This window comes from Chanos chanos, chromosome 14, assembly GCF_902362185.1.
Source record: "Chanos chanos chromosome 14, fChaCha1.1, whole genome shotgun sequence".
Classification (NCBI taxonomy): Eukaryota; Metazoa; Chordata; class Actinopteri; order Gonorynchiformes; family Chanidae; genus Chanos; species Chanos chanos.
Window position 1 is genome coordinate 9,626,889 of NC_044508.1, and position 21,724 is coordinate 9,648,612.

Below are 21,724 nucleotides of genomic sequence, written 5' to 3' on the forward strand. Positions count from 1 at the left end.
AGCGTCCCTCTCTTTGAAAAAAACGGTAATCGTACAAAGGGATAACCTAGCACTTAACCATAGAACCGGTGAGGAGTTTGTGAATAGAGCAGTCTTCCAAAGACTGCATGCATCACCTAATTTAAATCCTGGCTGACATTTTTATACACTCACACAAAGAATATACTCACCGCCCTTTAAACAATCTCCATATTTAACGAGCAAGAATTAATGTCGGTTATGAACATTATGAAATAATTCACGCTTTTCATGGATACATAAGACATTTTACGAACATTTGCAATATGTGAGTAGAGCCTGCATCTAAAATAAGCTTTTATTTTGATTTTAAACTTTTATTTGTTGTCTTGGGGAAGTTTTGCTGTTAGGTTCAATCAATCAATAAATAAATCAGAAAAAATAGTATACAAAAAACACAGAGAACAAATGCAGATGCCAGTTGTGGCGGCGCAATCCTTCGGTGAACTTCCCAGTAAGCTATTGCTGCGGATTTTGTTGTGTGCAATCCCACTTCAGAACTGTGAAGAGTGTCATGTTATCTGATTATCTGCTCTCTCTTTCCGTTCTGTCCTAATTTATGAGTGGGAAAAGGAGAGGGATTTGCTGGGGCAATAAACGGACTCCATTTATACATTGTCTGATATGCGCTGAACGCATAAGTACAGCACCTTTTTATCTCAAATTAGTAGTTGTGTTTCTTTTATTCCGTTTTTAAAATATGGAATTCATGGCTGTTTCTTTTGTACAGTCTGTTTTACGTTCAAGTGCAAAAGCAGTAAAACTTGTAGTCATAAACTGCATCTTAGTGCAGTTCATCTCAATTTATGGAATCATTTGTCATTACGGATGAGTTGTGTGGTTCTGTTTGTAAGTTATTCCGTGAAAAACACCTGAAGTAACTAAACATGAAATAGGCTTTAATTATTTCTGCTATTTATTTGTGTTTACAACTTGAGACATCGCTCAAACTCTTTAAAAGATTGTTGTGCTATATTTTAATTCTAAAATTTAAAAAGTAATTCAGGGATTAATTGAAAAATAAACTACTTATTTATCTGAAATGAGTGTGATAAATAGTAACAAATATTTTCAGTGCTTTGGTACCACTTCACCCTGCTACATGATTCTTTCCATGGCGTTTTATGAGATTGGTGAAACGATCACGTGCGGAGGTAGCATGCACTTGCATACTGAATCAACCAGCTGTTTCAGTGGGTTTTTAAGGTTCTTAATTACTGGCATAATCTTGAATGAAAATGAGATCCGTGCTTTTCAAAATTTATTTAACTTTTTACCATGATGATCAAGGACAAATGTATTTATTTTTTTTTTTCTGCCATGTTCAAACAATGGAGGACACCATGAGGGGCCACAATTAAATTCTCTATAACCAAGACAAACTTCAGAATGTAGACTGTTACCACCACCACATTTTTGTTAGATTTAAAATAATTATTAGAAGTGAGGATAATTTATAATTTGTCTGTGGCACCAAAGCATTCCTGACTGACTCTGACACAAACTGAAGACCACTCACCAAATATTTCTGCCTCTGAGCAAAATTGACACAAATATAATTTTCCCAATTTGTACCATGTACTCATGTACAATATATAGACCTATGTACAACATGTAGCTTACCATGTTTTGTTGATTTTAAACATCCCTCTCTGGTCATGTCAGACAGGCGTCTTTAAACATTCATTTTAAAGGAGGTCTCACATATTACACTCTAAGTGTTCAGTGATGAAGCACAAAATCCTGTTACAGAGGAGCTCTTTATCAAGTGAGCATTAGTGCCTGCCTTCATACTGAAGATAAGTTCAGACCTTATACACAGACTTGAGAATACCCCAAACTGATGATGAATCATCCTGAACAAATCTTTCACTTTTTAAACTCTGTCTCCGCATATTCAACTATCTGTTGCATTACTGATCTTGAAATTTGCCTCACATCTTCAATATGAAACATTCTCTGTGTTGTAGTTTCGATATTCTTAATTCTTCATCCCTTCTTAATACCCATAAAACTTAATAACCAAATACTCAGCAGATGTGAACTAAAATTTTTACCTCTAAAAGCTCTTGTGAATTTAGCAAGACCTCCCACATGGCTGAGAATTCTGCTTCTGAATAAATCTGTGCTGCTCTCTATTAATCCATGTGTCCAGTCCTGACAATGACTCCTGACCCCACAAGCCAGACTGTGAGAGCTGTCAGTGAAATGACTAATACTGATCACTCATTGAAGGTGGGAAAGACCTTGGATTTGGGGAGGTGGGGTGAGGCTTTGTGTCTGTTGGGTGCATGGACTTTGTCATAAGTGAAGATGCCTTCAGTGTAAGCTTTTGGTATTTAGATTGCTGGTGCTATTGTTATCCTAGGGCTTCAGAATTAGAATTTCAAATTTAAAAAAAAAATGTTTAGGGCTTCTTCTTGTTTAATTTTGATTCTCTCGTAAAGCTATTTTCCCTCTTGACTGATTGTATTTTACTTTCCTCTGTACCTCAAGTTTAGTAGTGTCTGATACGATGCAGTCACGTGTGATGTGTTTTATTTAAAACGTTTAATATACATCATCTATGAAATATAATCTTTGATTAAAAATTGGGGAAATTGAACGGTTTCCAAGTTTGCACTTCATCTTAATATCAGATAACAGAAAGCTGACTATTCCTTAGTGCTTAAGTTTTCATCCTGTGTGCAATTCATGGTCTTTTACAGCCAAACACCTATATATCATTTTTAGGGCTATTCCCCACTTTCATAAGGCTACATATCCTTTCTTATGTGTCCATGTAAAAGTACTTTTTTCATGTTGAAAGTTTCTGACATGAGGTGTGAATTTGTCGTGTTTTCATAATGTAAAACCACATAAATGATGAATAACAAAGATGAGCTACAAGGGAAAAATGTTGTATACATATTCCAACACGAACAAGGAATACCGTGTCACCAATTAATTCATCAGACACAAATAATGAAAATATCACTAGATTGTAAAGTGAAAACCAAAAAGGCTCCGATACAGGAACATTTTATGAACTTGACAAATCCTGTCATATTGGCTTCTTCAGTACTGAGCATGTTTGCAAAGGACATAAGCTGAATACCTAAAAATATATGGCTTATGCATGGTTTATCCCATGGATAAAAATTCTGCAAAGCTGTACAAAAAACAACCCCCCCCCCCCCCCCCCCCAAAAGCAGCTACCATTGTTGTTATTCAGTATATGCTGGTCAAGATTTGAAAGTTATGAAAATCATCACTGTGAAAACCATTTTTGAAAAAAGCACAAAACAGCACAAATGTTTTTTGGACAAGACACAAGTACAAAGCAAAGAAATGAAAGAAATACTTTCCTTAGTGTTTTTTATTTAATATGATGTGCTTGAATTGTATTTTTAATAATATTTACATCTGAATAGCTCCTGGGGCCTGTTTGTAGATGGACGTCCAAAGTGATGTGCACACTGTTCATAAGAAAAAAAAAAATCTTTGTTTGGCTCTAGTACTTCTTGAACAATGAAAATGTAATACAACATGTCAAGATCACCAAAAATATTTTATTGGATGGGAAAGAGTCCAGAAACCCTAATAAATATGAAAGCGAAATTAGTGACATGAACAACTACCTGCTGTATTTCGCTTCAGTAATAATATGAAATAAATTTATTCTGATTTAATGTTCCTCTCTCCTGCTGGCGAGTTCTGATCTCTGGTCTTGAAATGTAGAATGTTTTTGGTTCATATTATGTTCTCTTATGTCACACCGTTATCTCTCTGGTCTGATTTTATTTTCATTTCCTGTGTAGGTACTTTCATATATGATGCACTTCAGAAGTGTACACCAGGCGCTGTAGTGATAACACTCACATCCTGACTTGAATACTTTAGCCAAGATCCTGTCAAGTCAAGTCTGGATGTGCTCTCTGTCTATGTCCAGTGCTGTAGAGGAGTCCTTCTTTTCACTTCTCTGTGATTTTCTTCTGCCCCCTGGTGGTGATTTTTGGAGCTCATTGTCCTTGAGCTGTGCTAGGAGAGTGGTCACGCTCTCGTCCAGTACCGTGCTCAGCACCTTCCGTTCCTCGGCAGAAAACCGACCCAAAACGTAGCGATCCACTGGCGTTTTTCCGGAAGGTCGACCAATCCCGATCCGTAATCGTCGCATCACCTGCAGCATATTGGACACGATACCATAAGCGTAATACATTTAAGGAGGACTATGCTCTTGCATATGCAACAAGATGCTTACATCAGTTTGAAGGCAGTCCACACAGGATCGTACACCGTTGTGACCTCTGATGGGGGAAAAAAAAAAAAAGATCAAAGTGTCAAATCAAACAGTATAACCAAATAAACACACTTTATCATGCTCTTTTTTAGCACCTCATTCTAATGACACTTTCACCAAAAATGTCTCAGTTTGCTTCTTAAACATTTTGCAAACTCAGAGGACGAATCTATAACTCCTCCACTGTAGTTTAGAGCATCCACTTTTGGATCTGTTCATTTTTACCCGTGAAATCAGCTACTGCGGCATTATGCAATGGAGGGAAATAAGAAGGGGTGCTGAGACACGTTATAAAATGTGAAGACTATGCTCATGTTTCTTCTGACGATCAAATTCATAAAATTATGTTTTTACTGATTTCACAAGCAGGCCAAGTATTTACAGCACAGCCAATACTTCACTCACCTTGCACTCCCTCCATGTTTGATGGCAATCTTCCCAAGTGGTTTGTCTAGGTCATCATGAATCAAAAGTATGTGTTCTGGCTCAATGGAAAATTTGCTAGCTGTTGAATAAATCAATACGTCACATGAGAAATTCTAAGAGCAATCATGTAAAAATGGTCAACAATTAATAACGAGGACGACATCATTCGGTTCTCTCGTACCTGCTTTGGCCACACTGACTCCATTAATATTCATGAGCAATTTTGGTCGTAGAAGTACAAGTTGAGTGTCTTGGAACTCGGACACAATAATTTCCCCTGACACTTGTCTGTCTGTTCTCCAACTGTCAGAAACTCCAAGTCGTTTGGCCAGGGCTTCTACCACAGTCATACCGACGCTGTGTCTGGATCCATTCATCCCAGGGTTTCCCAGGCCTACAAACTGAACAATGTTGGCTATTACTGAGTAGTTCAAACATGAGGAGTGCAGTGAGTGTGAAAAAGAATACAGTATGATTTGTTTAGAAGGGGACTAAGCCACAAGAGCTGAGAAAATACTTATTTACTGTTATACCTTGTTACGCCCGTTTGTAACAATGAAATGGTAAATAGATTAGTGTTTAAAATACATATGGTGACATTATAGCAAAGGCGCTCATTTTCTGTGCTGTAATCGTAAATGTTTGGAAATGTTAGGCCCTGGAAAATCTGTGTTTGTGTGCCCACTTTTTGTCAGTGAATGAGTTGGAAAAATATGTAAGACTGTCTGTGAAAGTGAGACTGCTTTTCTTTGGTTGTACCTGAGTGTACGACACTGTTGATAACTGAAGTTTCATGTGTCATTTGGATTTGTAGTGCTCAGTTACTTAAAAATCTACAGATCAGCCCTTGTTCACAATAGCTTGACCAAGGATTTTCCCCATGGGGAAATAACCCTTATTGGTACTAGCTGTAGAAACACTTTTATACATTTTAACCTTTGACAGTTCTGAGAGCATATCTCTTGTGACAACTGTCCAAAAAATCCTAGTAACAACACACAGACCTTTTATTTATTATTATTATTTTTAAATAACAAAGAGTGAATTAGTAACGAGTTGAGAAGGGAGAGCCAACAGTGTAATTTAATACATGATCAGTCAAATCAAACTTGACTATGTTTACTATGGCAAAGGTAGTACATTTAACAAAGTAACAAAAGTTTTATAACAAGATGTGTCATAACTTACATGAACACACGTAATGTCACTTACCATTTTCTTGCGCACATGGCTGAGCGTTATATCACTTGCCATCCTTTCCGAGTCAACCGTGTTAAGCAACATTCGATTTATCAGCTTTGTTACTATTCGTTTCATGACCCTGATTAGTAATCTACAGTAATTTGTCGCAAACGTCCAGACTTTGCCTCCCAATGTAACCTTTGTCATTAGCGAGCCTACAGAGTCACACGTTGTGTTTCCACTCGAATTTCCTACCGCAAACAGTTCATGCCAGCCAGCCGTCAACGAAACATTGTACGGAAAAATAACACGCTACTTAGCTCGATAGCCTCTTATGTCCTACTGGGTCAGTATGGACAGTTTGTCAATGGACTTGGTCATTAAACGTAACTCTGCGGACTCATTGAACTCATTGTAATAAAAGAGGATTCTTCTATTGTTTTTTTTCACAAATTAATTAGGCGCATGTTCTTTCAAAGTAATTTTGACTAAATCTGACAACATGCTGACGTAAGTGTTCTTCGACGGTGGATTTCGTGTGTCAACCTTTTGAGTGTTGACTGCGAATATCGCCACCTATTGTGCGTTGGTGGCTGTAATATCTGCTGTATTTTCAGCTGAGCTGCATGTGCCCATCTGCTTCTTTTTGAAGGGTTAGCACCTGAACACACTGGTATACTACGCACAAAAAGTATGATAAATCTGTTACACATTATAGATGATATAGTTTTGAATCGTAGTAGCTGTAGCTTCTCACTTGGATGTGAAGACCTGATAAATGTCAGGTTGGCAGTGGACAGAATGTGGAATCAGTTATTGTATGTGGATTAGAATAGGGTTCTTTTACTGAAAGTCCTTTGTTCTTGTACTGAAAGTATTGGTTTTACTCCTGACCACACTGGTTCTGAGGACACTCCTAAGTCTGTGAGGCTGGCTAGCAGAGAGAAGTTAAGTATTAAGACAGTGTTCAACAAAAAGCTGAAGGTGTTCAGTGCAGGACATCATGTAACAGTCTTTGGTAAAAATAAACTGATTGAAACTGACATAGACAGACACTACATGGGTGATAGGTTTGGCTTGGATTAGCAGTGCAAGCCTGTGTGACCATTGGTGATTTTTGTGTTTCTTGTAGAGCAACTGTGAGCAATGTGTGCCTTTTTAGTGACTGGGGGAAACCTCATTCCATCACTCTTCCCCCTATTTTTATACCTTCTCTTCAAAGAAAATGTATGTTTTGTTTAAGCTGGCCTTTTTCATAGTGGCATGACCCAAGCTATCTCTACAAAAGAAGAAACATAATGAAATAAAGGCCAGAGCATATTATACACGTTTATAGAAGTCTGGTCGAGGTACTTTAAGTTCTATATAGCAATGAAAGACATTAAGGTTTTGTGATAACAAGTGTGATCTGTTAAGTAAAAGGAGAATTATCATTTCATTGTGGGAGAGAGTCTCCGGGCGTCTTCCACCTTTTTGATGTTCGTTGTCATCGTTATTTGGAATAACTTACATGCTTATTGCTGGACCTACAGTGGAGTGGCAAGGCAAAATCACGTTCTATGAGATGGGTATGGTACCATGATCTCGAGTTGACAAAGCATAGAATCCACCTGACAACTGGCTGACCACATACCAATTTCGGCTTTTATCCGAGGGTTCATCCTTAACGAAGGGGGCAGTGTTTTGGCTCATGCAATAACATTCCCACTACGCTTGATCATGCAAACAAGCCCCCATGTAATTAGCTACGCTTGTTGGTTGTCAGGCGTTACTAAGGAAGTGAAAACTTTGATTTGATGCTTGGAGCCAAACAAGGTGAGATAGTTTGGATAACTGTCTTAGTTACTGTTCGGTCTTATTCTAACGCGTGTCAAAATATTCAAGGCTTAAGCATAGCTTATGACTAGCTGGTCTAGATGTTGGCAGTTAACCAAGCGCGATATGCTACAAGTGACGCTAGCTAGTTTGCTAACGTTAACTTGGCTAAAAGAGTTCATCTGCAGCTATGGCAAGACTGGTTATGTTTATCAACGTTAACAGCTTTTCTATGTTGTTAAATGGCAAAGACTGCAGTAGAGTTTTGACTATTGTAACCTTTAATGGCGCATTTATAATAAACTGTTATTTTGTGCACAGATTTTTATCGCTTGCAAAACAGTACATCAGCATCAGCTTTTTGTTGTCAGGAAAAGCTGTCCTTGCAAATCATGATGTAAGCTAGCCATAGCTGTCCTTGCGGAATAACAGAGGAAACGTATTATAACTATACGGCTAAATCAAGAATCTAAAGTATCTCGCTAGTCGGCTATCTAGATTTCAACTAACAGGTCAGCTGTATATCACTATCAAACTGTGTCTGTATTGTTTGTGTATCTCGTGCTGACATGGTGTACGAATAACAAGCGCCTTAACTCAAAATCAGTTTGATATACAGCGATAATTATAGACAGTCTGCCACCAAATATTAGTAGAAAGGTTAATGCACTTGGTGTCAATAATCCGCAGAATATTTGCTGGCTTTCACATCAGTGCGAAATAAAACTACGAAGTAGCATCAGTTCTAGTTTGAGAATAAGTTGATGATGGTGCCTATACGTTGATAGTAACACTTCAAAAAATGTGAGTACCCCATTGATGATAAAAAAAACAAAAAAATCCCTGCCGATACATCCCTGCCAGTTGGAGCCATAGAGAGACAGGTTATTGTGATGTGTTATGTATCATTACAGGAGGACTATTCATCGCACAAGAATGTGAAGAAAGAAAATCATGGGCTGTGGTTACATGGGATCAGAGGTCTAGGTGGATAGAATGAACGAAAATGGAGATACCGGTGCTCCTGTCAGTCTTACTGGTGAGAAGAACTCAGAGGAAGCACCAAGCAGAAAGCATGTGGATGGGCTCAGTGAAAATAAGGAGATAGACAAATGCGTCAAAGAGGAACTCCAAGGTACTCAGCACCTAAACAATACCTTAAAACCTCAGGATGAGTGGAACGCTGGAGAAAATCCCAGCCCTTATCACCCACGGCCTCCGCTCCTGCCCAAGCCTCCTGCTCTTTCAAAAGGAGGTAAAAATCCCTCATTTGGGGAGAAGATGAGAGTTAGAAGATTGCGTAACAGTCAAGAAAGTTTGACGGACCCAGCTGAGACCGGCTCCTCCACAGACTCCCTTAAAGAGGATTCAACAAGCCCCACGTTAAGTAGCGCTGCAGTTGTAAAACATGAACAGACCTCAACAGAAAGACAGGTAGATTGCGCTCCAGCGAGATCGCCGCGATTCAGGGATCGATGTAACAGCCTTCCAGAGAGGGATATCTGTCCGCACGGGAAAATCAAGGAGGCCGAACAACGTTTGAAGCCATCCAAAGTCATCCTGTCTCCCTTGCAGCCCGCGGTTGCATTTCCGCCTTTGCAGCAGAGCATTGCCTCCACCTCTTTAAGAACAGCTAATCAGATTGACAGGGATTGTTTGGATTATGGAGTTGTGGGCAGAGGCGGCCCGGAACGGCTGCACCGAAACCTCAGTGACAGCCGGCTTTTGGAGACCATGGTGTCAGATAGCACCTCTGTCAACTCCATGAAGTCTACCTACAGCGTCCTAAACCCCATCAGACCCAGAGATGTGAGGAACAGGTAAGTGATCTGTTTTTTAGTGATCGGTACTTCCTTATGCACGTTTTACAGAACGCAGAGGATTTAGATTACATGAGAAATCCAGCTCTCACTTCCGGGACCGTCAGGCTGATCTTTTCACAATCGTTGTTCATTACAGACGAAATGCTGTTCTTGCTTTAGTTGTTCTGTAAATGGAGCTGGAGTGTGGAAAGAGAAGGTGTGGTAGAGGGAGAGGAAAAGCTGGGCGGTGGTTTAGAGTAAAGAATATGAATATAAAAGGATTAGCACTGGATCATGGAGATGCTCCCTCAGCATTAGTCTCTCACAGTTTAAAGGGTAAAGACAGATCCACTTTACCCTGAGAAAGACCCCACACTCTATGGTATAGCCAAAGAAACTTGTTCGACCTCAAAGAATTTAGATGGCGAGTTGTACTGCAAACAAATATGTACATTAAGCCTGTGGCATGAATGTCCTCTTGGACTAAATATTCCATTCAGCTGATGTAGCCTTTCTAGATTTTATACTGGTTTGGTTCAAAACAAACAAACAAACAAAGAAATAAATAAATAAAGAGGAGAGATAATGTTCAAGCTCAGCCACCAGATTTTTCCTGGATGACATACTGATATCTTTTCAAGCTCATTGCAATAATTAGATAAGAAAACTGCATGTAGTGTTTGTGTAGCAAATGTCTGTCTGTGTCTGGCTCCAGGAGCTTTTTAGAGGGCAGTGTTCTAGGGCATGGTGCCTTGCTGGGGGCTGAGGAACTGGACCGCTACTTTCCAGACAGGCGAGTGGGGATCTATGTTGCCACCTGGAACATGCAGGGAGAGAAGGTAAGTTAGAGTGTACCTTCTGCTGTAAGAGTGTGGACTTGCTTTAAAAACAACTTAGATTATAGTCGTTTACATTAACCTTTTGGTTTTATTTCACTATCTTAAAAAATGAAATGTCTACGACTGAATCTGTAGCATTCATTTTGAGTTTCTCATTATTTGTTTAATGCTTTCAATACCTTTGTGCAGTCATTTATTTGTTTTTTAATTTCCATATTTTTGTGGAACTATCCCTAACTTTCATATGTCTGTGAAAGACATTGTACAGGTGATGATAATAATTAATATTAATATTAATACTCCCATATTATTAAATACCTGGCCAGACAATACAGCGGAGGTAGGCAACTCTTCTTCTGGAAGGCGGCAGTCCTACAGGATTTTGTTGCAGTCCTATTTAACATGCCCAAGTTCACTCTAGTCCACAGCTGAATAAAGTGTAGCTGTGTTAGACCGGATGGAGCAATTCCTACTTGCCATACAGCTTTCCAAACACAGTATCAGTACATATGTCGTTCACACAGTGCATCCCAGAATTCAGCTATATCCAGTACAGAGTGATGCATTTGCCCCATCATGTTAACGGTCACGAAAAACAGTGTTTGTGTTTTTTCAGGGGTAATGCATGCATGCCCACACTGGCCAACAAGACTAAAGCTTTAACTTTTACTTATTTTGTTACATATAATTGTGGCTGAATGAATGAAACATGTAAAGCTTTTGTGTTGTTACATCAGTGTGTATTGATGTCTCAACACATTTATGCAAACTCTGCCCCTATCAACTAATGAAGTCTCTTTATTGAACTAGCAACTGCAGAGGCCCGACGAGAAGTCGAGAAGTTTGGTGTTTGTTTCTGACTCGTATGCACCAGCATTCTTTGGTATTTTTTCCTTCCGCTGCTAAGCAATGACAGCATCACTTAACCTTACCCTCAGGGGCTTCCAAACAACCTGGATGATTTATTGCTCCCAACGGACACTGAATTTGCACAGGACTTCTACATCATTGGAGTGCAGGAGGGATGCCCTGATAGGTATGTCACATAATCGCTAAAGAGCCTCAGATATAGATTTTTTTTTTTTCCTCACACAGTATATATAATTTTTCATCACTGTCATTTTTGTCTCCTTCTGACCCACTTGCGTCCTTGCTGTCTCTAACTTCATTACTTTGGTTGCATGCAGGAGGGAGTGGGAGATTCGTCTTCAGGAAACCCTGGGACCTTATTATGTAATGCTATACACGGCAGCTCACGGGGTTCTCTACCTCACTATTTTTGTAAGGAGGGATCTCATTTGGTTCTGTTCAGGTGTGTGGTGGAAAAAAAAATAGAAATTGGGATTTTGCATTTGTTTGTGTATGGAGTTAGTATTATTCAGTCTTTGATTCTGTGTCTTTCTTACAGAAGTGGAACATGCCACGGTCACGACTCGTATTATCTCTCAGATTAAAACAAAAGGTGCTGTGGGTATTGGCTTCACTTTCTTTGGGACCTCTTTCCTGTTCATCACGTCCCATTTTACTTGTAAGTGGGTTTTGTTATTTCACTGAAATTACATCGCACAGCAAAACATAACACGGTGAAATAATGATTAAAAAAGACCACAAAATCTGAAATCAGTTTAATTACCAAAGTTATTTGACGTATTGTCTTCACAAGTCTAGATCAGTTATATGCAATTTTTCCTCCCAAATAAGCCTTGACAAATGTTTTTTTTGTGTGTGTGTGTGTGTGTGTGTGTCTGTTGTAACCACAGCAGGAGATTCGAAAGTGTATGAGAGAATACTGGACTACAACAAGATCATAGAAGCGTTAGCTCTGCCAAGAGGCCTCCCAGACACTAATCCATATCGCTCCACGGCATGTGAGTGTCAGCATTTTTTTGTTTGCACTTAAGTAAGTAGAATCGATCATGAGAGGGTATGTTATTAATGTATGAAAATGGAAAAAAAAAAAAAAAAAAAGTTGAAAATATAATTTAGTAGACTGTCATAAACCACAAAAAGCCAAGGTACATCTGACTTGCACTTTCACTAATGCAGGTTTTTAGAATTCCTCAGTTATCACACGCTAGACTGATCTGAAATCAGAGCTGCTACCATCACTGCTGCCAGCTAAAATCAGAACCATGGTGATTTTGCTGTGATTAGAACTGTTGGGCACTTTTGTTGGGTTATAGGAAGAGCTTTGTTCAGGAGAAACCAGCAATGCGTTCATTGTTTCACTCTTCTGCAGCTGATGTAACTACTCGATTTGATGAGGTCTTTTGGTTTGGAGACTTCAACTTTCGCCTGAGCAAGGACAGGGGAGGAGTGGAAGCCATTCTGAAACAGAGTGTCGGCGCAGACATGGGACCACTGCTTCAGCACGATCAACTGTACAAAGAGATGAATGAAGGTATGCAGGAATTTGGTTTGACTTAAACTACGCAGACTGTTAAGCTGAAAAAGCAAAAGGCAGGAAAGAGGGAAGGTGTCCTCTCCCTTTAGACTTTTCAAAAGTCAGAGAATATGTCGTTTTCTGTCATTTAACAGGTGCCATCTTCAAAGGGTTCCAGGAGGCACCTATTCACTTTCCCCCCACCTATAAGTTTGACATTGGTTGTGATGTTTACGACACCACCTCCAAACAAAGAACTCCCTCGTATACGGTGAGGGAATTTTCTATGTCTATATAGCTGTATTTTTCTGCAATATGAGAAAAATCAGTCAATTTAAAAGGATTTCTCTCCATCTGAAGGACCGCATCCTTTACCGAAGCAGGCAAGCAGATGACATCAAAGTGGTGAAGTACACCTCATGTTCATCTATTAAGACTTCAGATCATCGGCCTGTCATCGGGATGTTTCAGGTTAAACTCCGTCCTGGACGGGACAAGTAAGTATACGCTCATTCTCCCGGAGCACTGGCTCTAGCAGTCAGTGCTCAATGTAATTATTGAGGTGTTTTTTTTCTGTGGTAGGAGTCAAGATAACTGATGCTGAAGCCCACAGAATTGATCATATTGCCATCAGTTATTAATACAGTTGTGTGGATATGTGAAGACCCTTTTTGTATTAATAAGACAGCAGATGTTTAGAATCTACTGTCTTTCATAGAGAATTTAACTTTTGCCCATATGGAACCACATGACTGAGCTCTGGAAAATTTCTGTCTTCTCTGTGCAAGTATTCCTCTGGGAGCAGGCCAGTTTGACAGGAACCTGTATTTGGAAGGCATCAAAAGGAGAATCACACGAGAACTGAAACGGAGAGAAGCCATGAAGAACCAGAACAGCAGTACTGTTTGCACCATTTCCTGAAGTTTGGCCAAGGGACCAAAGATTAAAATGGGCCAACCATAAAGCAGAGTTCACTATACTCTGGAGCACTGACTAAGACAGCAAGAGCTCAACGACCAAAGGAGAATGCAGATCTGTGGAGGCGGAACGTTAATTTCATTTGTCTTGGAAGCCATCAGGTATTTGGATTATCATATTTAAAGGGTTTCTGGAGGAGGGTGAATTCAAAACCCCAGACCAGGGAGTCTGGAAGCCAGTACTGGATCTCTTCTTCACTCTGCAGACTATGCGGAAAACAGTCTATTAATACATCCATATAGACTGGCATGCATTACTGAGCTCAAAATACTGAAGACTTCACATTGAAGGTGACCTTTTCTTAACACACTGACTTGTGCACTTACATCTACGTATCCAGAAAGCTCTGTTTGTTTTACATCTACATTATGATTTATACCTTCAAACTGTTATTGTTTTGTACTTCAGGTATTTAATATGTTGGGTCTAGCGAGGATACAGTTTTTTTTCCCCTTCACCTAAACTCTCAGAAGTGTAACAGTGTTCTTTTGCCTTTGACATGCATTTCAACAAATAGCCCATCAATATTCAGTAATTCACTGCTGTGTAAAACAACAGTTTCCACAGTCACATTGATTTATGTTCAGTCATGCTGGCCCTTGAAAATGGGGTCAGTGACTAACTTGAAGTACTATTGGACAATTTCCTCACTATCCTCCTATAGAGAAAAAGCTTCATTATTCATGTTTGGATCACCATATGTAATCATTTTTCCCCAGTTTAAATCAGGTACTGGTTATGGTTTACTTTTTGCAAGGGACAAGCTTGTTCCTTTCTCATTTACCACATCAAAACTTTGCTTTGACTTTGCCTTTAAGCCAAACAATTAAGGTCGCTCTGTTTTACTCACACTCCAGAATGAATTTCAGAGCTATTGAAATGTTTTCGAATCCAGTGTATCACTACTTTCTTATGATACAGTGTCTTTCTTAAATAATAATTATAATAATAATCTGTCAAAATATGTTCAGAACAGTTATTGTCAAAGTCTTGGCCTCATTACTTTTGCTCATCATCCACAGTAATTTACAAATGGAATGTTAAATAACCTGGTGACAAGCATCCATCTGTTCATAAATATGGAAATGGAAATTAATATTTATCTTTATAACCCTGTTTCTCTTGCATGGAACTCAATAGCTATGTTATGGTAAATTATAAATTTGCATCCTTCACATACTGCTGATAGTCCCTGAGATGATGTTTATGGATTGTACTCAGGATTCAGTAATATTTCTGTTACACTGACTGATTTCAGGTCAGATAATAGGATGACTCAAATATTGTTTTACGATGTATTCATCTTATTCATTAACACATAAAACAACTATTTCTCATCCTGAATTCTGTTTCTTGTATCGTTGCCAATCTTGTATTCTTGTATTATAGCCAGCAATGTTTTACAGTTTGATCTTACGTGTTTAGGTGTTCTCTTTAATGTTAACAGAAAGGTAAAATGGAAAGCGTGAAATTCAGAAGTGATTCAAGTTCATTAAGGATGATTACTGATGTAACAATGTTTTTTTTTTTTTTGGTTTCTTACTCAGTCAAGCAGAAATGTCATTTTACTGAGGTTAGACTGAACCTTCCTTGAGGGTTGAGATCCTGCTGGTCTTTGTTTCAAAGTACTTGGTTGATAAGAGCATGTGCTTGTTTTCCCCAAGTACAAAAATCAGTCTTAAGTCGAGATGTGCAGAGAAAAATAAGCAGACTCTCGTATGTGAAGACCAGCCGAGAGGCAGTGGACCTCCCTATGTGGGACTTCTCAGTTAACCAGGATAGAAATCCTCCTCATCTTCTGCTAGTTGTACAGTACTGCATTTGGACAGCATATTCACTAACATTTTCCAGCTAACTTAAAAAGACGTCTAAATCTTACTTATCCAACCCAAAAATCTTTAAACTGCAACCCTAGAATCCTTAGACACAACTCTACTGCAACCGGAAGAATTTACCTGTACTAAACAATGTTCACAAATAAGTCAAAACCAAGACCATATCAAGTGTGTTGTATATTAGATATTTATAAACCCAAAGACAAAAATATGGGCTTAAAACACCTCCCCGGGTTTGACAAATACAGACACTTTAATTTACTGTTTCCCTCCTTAGATGAGTAATCTTCCAGGATCCTATCATCGCTGTCATCCTTTGATAAAACCTGATTCTGTCAGTAGCAAAGACAAGTGATTGACACGCATACAGTATACAGTGTACTGTGGGAAAGATCTGTAGTCTAATGTAAATGTGAACTGTCTGGCGTCACAAAAACTGACGGGTGGAGCTTAACCACCTGTATATCTTCAGATGACACCTTTATGGGAACACTGTTAAAATAGATCCAGAGAATTTGCAAACTGTGCGTTGTACTGTATTTAAATGTGCAATAGTGTGCTAAGTGCTGGGATTTTGAGAAGAAGAAAGAATATAATAACAGAAGAAAAATTATAGCAACAGCCCCAGTGACTTAGCCTGAGTGGCCAGTCATCAATCAAAAGAGAAATAGGACATTATTTCAGTGAGGGATCACTCTTTGCCAAATTGAAAACCATAGTTGGAAAGTAAATTACAATCAGTCCCCATTGGTTACTGCGATGCCTGTGTTGGAACACTGTGATCTTACTTACTCTCGCATCACACACAAGGTCAGTGTCTGTTCATTAACGTGGGGGGCGGGGGTCACATCTTAGGGTCTTTCAGTCATTTTGTGGGACTATAGATGGTAATTATGCTGACATGGGCGAAAACATACACTTTTAGGTGGCACATGCTTAAATAAAACCAAAATTGACAAAAAAAAAAACAGTACAGGTTCTTCAAAGGCATTGAAAAACAAAATGAACTTGGGTGTGGGGGTATGAAAGCTAGAACGCTGTATGAAGTAAGTATATTTCTAGGCATGTACAATGCAATTTCAAGACCACCATAACAAACACCATACACAGAGTAAGATGCAACTTCAGTTTGTTAGAGGCTTTTCTGCTTCATTTCCACTGAAGCAACATTAGCTCTCAGTCAGTCCCCAGTATTATGTAACCTTGTGACATTGCTTCTGATGGCTTTCCTATCGGAACAGGCGGTACATACGAGGCAGGCGTCCGTCTTTGCTGGACAGAGCAGCTTGAATATGTTCATAAGATGGTAACTCGGTCAGGTCTCCCAGTGCGGCCACTGCAGGCTTGCTACGAAGCATCTTTGTCGTAACCCGCTTGATGTCGCTTGCCGTGACATTACCTAACAAAAGTCGAACACTTCAGAAAAACTGAACACAACTGTCGGCGCAAATTTTCTGTTTCAGCGTTGTGTTGTTGTTTCCCTGATCAAATTAGGCATACCACTGCAATTTGATTCTATAAGCTTATATTAATAAAAAAAAGTACTATTTCAGTTTAAAGGACATGCCAACCTTTAAACTACTTAATTATAATACAGGTTACAGGCTGGTACTTCAGTTCCACTGAAGTAACAGAACAGCTCACTGTGAATCAGTCATTCATTCAACATTCTTTACTTTAGCATTTAACGTAATGTAACTCCTACTTACTGATAAGTTGGCACAGCTCATGTGGTAGCTTTCGTTTGCCTGTGGCCAGAACCTGGCGACCTACGTCTTCAAATATGACAGGCCGTGACTCCAGGTTCATCATCAGCATGGACTTCAGCTGTGTTTTAGCTCGTTCCAGCTCCATCTGAAAAAGACACAGACATTAGGCTGTAGATGTCATGCTGTATCGACTTCAAATTCCTGAGCACAAATTTTAGGTTTTTGCTATAATCAGGAATTTGTTCACAGTTATATTGCGGGTGCATTAAAATAAACAAGTAAAAACCATTTAAACAACTTGCTTTAGTGAGAGAAACGGCTGTGTTCCTTTCGCTATGCTGTGCAGTAGGTACGTAATGTGATTCTTACCTCTCCTGCTGTCCCAGCCATCTGAATAAACTCCCGTGTAATAATTTCCACCATTTCCCGCACCTAAAAAACCCCCCAGAACTTTAGTAAAACCTCATTCATTTTAAAGCATTAAACAAAAAGTTTGACAGGATCAATGTGTCATTATATATAGATTTGAGCAATAAGCTATGCATTGAAATACATATCAAGACAGAGAATTTATGACTGTAAAAGATTTTAAGACCAATGTCCTGGCAAATAGAAAGAAGCTCAGGCCTTATTGTGGCACACAATGCTGACTTTAGACTTCTTTTTATCCACCCCTCCATACCTGTCTGGGGTCTGCACTGGCATGGATACACAGCAGACCACTGTCCTCATAACTGTGATGGTAAGACGTAGCATTGTACATCCAGTGATGTCTGAAATATAAAATCGGAAGAAATTCATTTCATAGAAATCAAGAATTACCGCTGAAATTCTCAACTGAAAGTGTACCCTTTTCATATGCAGCAAGTTTTTCAGTTTTACAAGCAACAGAAAACAAAAGATCTGTGCAAGTTCCAATAGTAAAATGCCAGTAAGTTATTAATAAAAACAGTCAGGCCTGGCAGACAGAGAAGAGGAGCGGCATGCATGTAGCGGGTATCGTGACTGGAGGAAGTCATGGTAGTTCTCAGCTACACAACCAGACAGGGAAGAACATGACACTTTGACTTATGGAGCCTTACCTGTTGAGTACATTTAGGTAGAGCCGGGTAAACATGCCTTTACCCGGACCGCCCGCCGAGAAAGAGCCTCCCCCTCCCATCATCATGTTGAGAACAGCAAAAGGGATGAAGTCATCTTCCTGCCATGTGTGAAAGACACACACACTGGGGTTACATTAGCCACTCACAAAGGTAAAGAGCATGTCCTCTGCAGAGAAGACGGTTAAACTCCACCCACCAAAAACGAGCAGCTCTCTAGACCAATCATGATGTGTGTGAGCTCAGGGATGGGAGTTGGCCCCAGGCTCACATCAGACATGTCCTTCTCCATCTAAAAAAAGGAAAGAAATGTGTGCCAGATGAGCAATCAGCTTAACAAATACAAGAACACTAAGAGAAGTTATTAAACCAATCTGTAACTTAAGTCCTGGGAAAGGTCCTGGACAGCTGCCCTGCTTTACAAACCACGGATTCCACTGGTCCACTTTACATAAAACCCTTGGTAAAATAAAATAATTCGAGTTGATATAGTGTTGTATTTTAAATGTACGATAGAACTTTCCTCTAACTAGCTGCCTTACTAGTTCGCAAGGCGACCAGAGAGCAAAAAGCTTTAATGCAGTGTTGCTTATGTTAGTGAATTTTAATTAAACTTTGTCTGGGTGGGTGTTATATTACAGGACTGATGAGTCTGCTACGTAACATGCGCGTATAGAATTTTATGCAAATCCAATAACACTATTCAGGGCATAAATACCACAGATTTCACGGATTCACCTTAACAATGCCGCCGGTGTACTGTGCCACTGAGAGGTCAACGTTGCCAGGTGTGCTAGCACCCCAAACAGGCTTGACATCCAGCAAATACTTTCTAGCACATTCCACAAGCTGTTCGTGTTCAATGCCGACACCTGCCAGCACCATGCGCTCTGGGCAGTAGTAACTCCGCAGGTAGGAGTGGAGAAGGCTCCTGTCAATCTTCTCCACGTTTTCTATGGGACAGAAACGAGGCAAACCTACCGTGTTACCACGATATGCCGCCTGCACCAGGAAGAACAGCAAAATAAAATGGGTTATTTCAAAGAACAGGTGGTAGGTTTGGGCAATTTAAAAAAAGCTAATGTTAGACATTTGGATGTCCAGTTTATGTCTATAATCCATTTAATTCTATCAGTTAAGGGCTTTTCAGTATATGGAATTAGGCTTCTCAGTGTAGGTTTGAGGGGGGGGGGGAAGCGAGCATACAATGGTTCTCCAGAAGAAAAGCGAACTACTCTTTTTTTTTTTTGGAATATATTCCTCATATTTATACTCTGGTCCTCAAAGTCCATGGACGTTTGACTCAAATGCACCGGTTTTCGTGTAAACTTTCTAATTAGTGTACTGCACTTTTCAGCCAAACAGTTAACCCCCAAACTTACAGGACATCTGACTTTAAGGCTAAAGATGAATATCTTTGCAATTCAAGATCTGACGAAATATACAGATGGCATTTCACAATAAAATATGGCATCACTCACAGCATGAATCATTTCTGTTAATAAAGGTTCTGGATCGGGTCTCATGTTGAGGTCCTCCAACTCAAACCGTACTGCCATCCGTGTCATCTCAATCTCATCATCTGACAGAACGTAGACGTGAATAGATGACCACACTTAAGCAGCATTTAAGAGACTTGCAGAAGCGTTCAGCAGATGCATGACTACAAGATACTCACCTAATAATCGGGGTTGCAAGACAGCATCTGCAAGAAGACTGACTACAGTATCTAGACCTTTAACCTCAGCTGAGACAGCATACATAGTTGTGTCCCTGTAAATTGAGGACCGTACGTAAAAATGTTGAAACATTGTTTCAGTAATTTTCCTTTTATTTATTAATATAACTGTTCAAGTTTTCAAGAACAGCAATACGTATGTCCCCTGTGACTGCATTTGAAAACAGTTTATGCAACTGGCACCAAAGCATAAAAACAAATGTGATCACCTGGAGGTCTGGCAGTCACAAATCCCTCCATGTTTCTCAAGTGTCAGAAGAATTTCATCTTTACTTCCAAACTGGGCGGTAGACTTCAGAGAAATAAAAAAAAATAAAAATCAAGTATCAAGCAAATGATTAATTCGGCTTTCAAAAACACAAAAGGTTTACATCTAGGTCTAATTTCAATTATCGTAATAAAGTCCAAAAATTACTTACAGAGAAAGCAAGTTTCTCTAAAAAGTGTGCAATTCCACTGGGATATTTGGCTTCATGTCTTGAACCTGAATTTACCAGAACTGTAAAAGTGAAAAACCCAGGAGTCAGGTGGTTAACCTTGCGGAACAAGTTACAGCAGAATAGGAAACATATTCTGTAATATTCTGCTATACTTACTCCCAACTGTACAAAACTGTCCAAATTTGTTTTGTGATGCAACTTTCAGACCGTTCTCTAGCGTAGTGATTTTAGTCTCGTATTTTTCATGACCATCCACGGACGCAAAGACAGGTTTTGGGATTCCAGGTAACGGCGAGGAGAGTGAAACATTGGGATAACCGTTACCACTGCTGTATTGCCTACAAACTGCAATGCCATACCTAAAACGGGAACGTGGTGTGTGTTATACGTTGATGCCAGCCTTGAAAACGAAACCTCATAGACAAGTATCTACATGTTTATAATATTCAATTCGTCGGTCAAGTGAAAATCCATTACAATATCCTACTATGTTAGACAGCTTGATTTCGTGGAGTTTCTGCGCTGTGTTTTACTTCGGATGTCGCAAGAATAGCAAATATTTCAACATGCATATACTACAAACCACAATACTTCACGAGGTAAAGGCAAGTGTTGTTGACTGTTGTGTGGTATTGTGTTCTGTTATTAAAGTATTGTGATTCGTTCTCGTCACTCGCGGAAATATACGAAATCATACGTTACCTCTGTACTCGGCTCCAAGATCGGAACCTAGACATGTGTGCGGCCATGTTGTATTCACTGTGACCATGAAGTTTCCCGGATATTGTCACGAAACACTTCCTCTGTCAGTCGTTGCTTAGCGACAAGATGTTATCTAATCATAAGCAGCAGTTGTTTGAAATGTTCAAGTTTTAACTTTTAACTTTAAATAAGACTGAAAATTTCAGAGAAACGTGGAAATATGTCAATAAATGAGAAAGACATCTGGTGATACTCCCTTTAATCCAGGTTGATCACATGTTAGATACTTTTGACTACAAAATGCAACTAAGGAAATATGACACGTAAACTAAGAGACATACTAGTATTCAGTTTCAAGGTTAGGAAGCAGAAGCAGCCCTATACAACTATGTTAACTATGTTATATATATATATATATATATATATATATATATATATATATATATATATATACACATACACACACACACACACACAC

General features: G+C 39.2%; 3 protein-coding genes across 3 annotated transcripts; 1 reads left to right on the forward strand and 2 right to left on the reverse strand.

Moving 5' to 3' along the window:
• Positions 1–3,549: 3,549 nt before the first annotated feature.
• Positions 3,550–6,275, reverse strand: ptrh1 (peptidyl-tRNA hydrolase 1 homolog). The gene is made up of 5 exons (XM_030791898.1): positions 5,936–6,275; positions 4,905–5,124; positions 4,703–4,802; positions 4,259–4,304; positions 3,550–4,177 (listed from the first exon to the last, which is right to left on the reverse strand). The coding sequence occupies exons 1-5, from the start codon at positions 6,110–6,112 to the stop codon at positions 3,917–3,919; spliced, it is 804 nt and encodes a 267-aa protein (XP_030647758.1). The 5' UTR covers positions 6,113–6,275; the 3' UTR covers positions 3,550–3,916.
• Positions 6,276–8,716: 2,441 nt separating this feature from the next.
• On the forward strand, positions 8,717–13,665 carry inpp5e (inositol polyphosphate-5-phosphatase E). The gene is made up of 10 exons (XM_030791840.1): positions 8,717–9,540; positions 10,238–10,361; positions 11,300–11,397; positions 11,549–11,673; positions 11,770–11,889; positions 12,122–12,229; positions 12,601–12,762; positions 12,900–13,015; positions 13,105–13,241; positions 13,533–13,665. The coding sequence occupies exons 1-10, from the start codon at positions 8,717–8,719 to the stop codon at positions 13,663–13,665; spliced, it is 1,947 nt and encodes a 648-aa protein (XP_030647700.1).
• Positions 13,666–16,595: 2,930 nt separating this feature from the next.
• On the reverse strand, positions 16,596–21,299 carry pmpca (peptidase, mitochondrial processing subunit alpha). Its single transcript, XM_030791351.1, has 13 exons — positions 21,247–21,299; positions 20,701–20,903; positions 20,524–20,603; positions 20,314–20,396; positions 20,045–20,139; positions 19,848–19,948; positions 19,105–19,368; positions 18,566–18,658; positions 18,349–18,467; positions 17,949–18,039; positions 17,636–17,698; positions 17,267–17,411; positions 16,596–16,956 (listed from the first exon to the last, which is right to left on the reverse strand). The coding sequence occupies exons 1-13, from the start codon at positions 21,291–21,293 to the stop codon at positions 16,787–16,789; spliced, it is 1,554 nt and encodes a 517-aa protein (XP_030647211.1). The 5' UTR covers positions 21,294–21,299; the 3' UTR covers positions 16,596–16,786.
• Positions 21,300–21,724: the final 425 nt, after the last annotated feature.

Bases quoted from the DNA above. Each gene is read 5' to 3' on its own strand.
- pmpca (XM_030791351.1), bottom strand. From the start codon at position 21,293: ATGGCCGCACACATGTCTAGGTTCCGATCTTGGAGCCGAGTACAGAG. The intron at 20,604-20,700 runs GTAAGTATAGCA...TCACTTTTACAG, and splicing joins ACAGTTTTGTACAGTTGGGA to TTCTGGTAAATTCAGGTTCA. The intron at 18,468-18,565 runs GTGGGTGGAGTT...CACACATGGCAG, and splicing joins TAGAGAGCTGCTCGTTTTTG to GAAGATGACTTCATCCCTTT.
- ptrh1 (XM_030791898.1), bottom strand. From the start codon at position 6,112: ATGACAAAGGTTACATTGGGAGGCAAAGTCTGGACGTTTGCGACAAAT. The intron at 4,305-4,702 runs GTGAGTGAAGTA...TTCCCCCATCAG, and splicing joins AAACATGGAGGGAGTGCAAG to AGGTCACAACGGTGTACGAT. The intron at 4,178-4,258 runs GTAAGCATCTTG...AATATGCTGCAG, and splicing joins TGGACTGCCTTCAAACTGAT to GTGATGCGACGATTACGGAT.
- inpp5e (XM_030791840.1), top strand. From the start codon at position 8,717: ATGAACGAAAATGGAGATACCGGTGCTCCTGTCAGTCTTACTGGTGAG. The intron at 11,398-11,548 runs GTATGTCACATA...GGTTGCATGCAG, and splicing joins CAGGAGGGATGCCCTGATAG to GAGGGAGTGGGAGATTCGTC. The intron at 12,763-12,899 runs GTATGCAGGAAT...GTCATTTAACAG, and splicing joins GTACAAAGAGATGAATGAAG to GTGCCATCTTCAAAGGGTTC.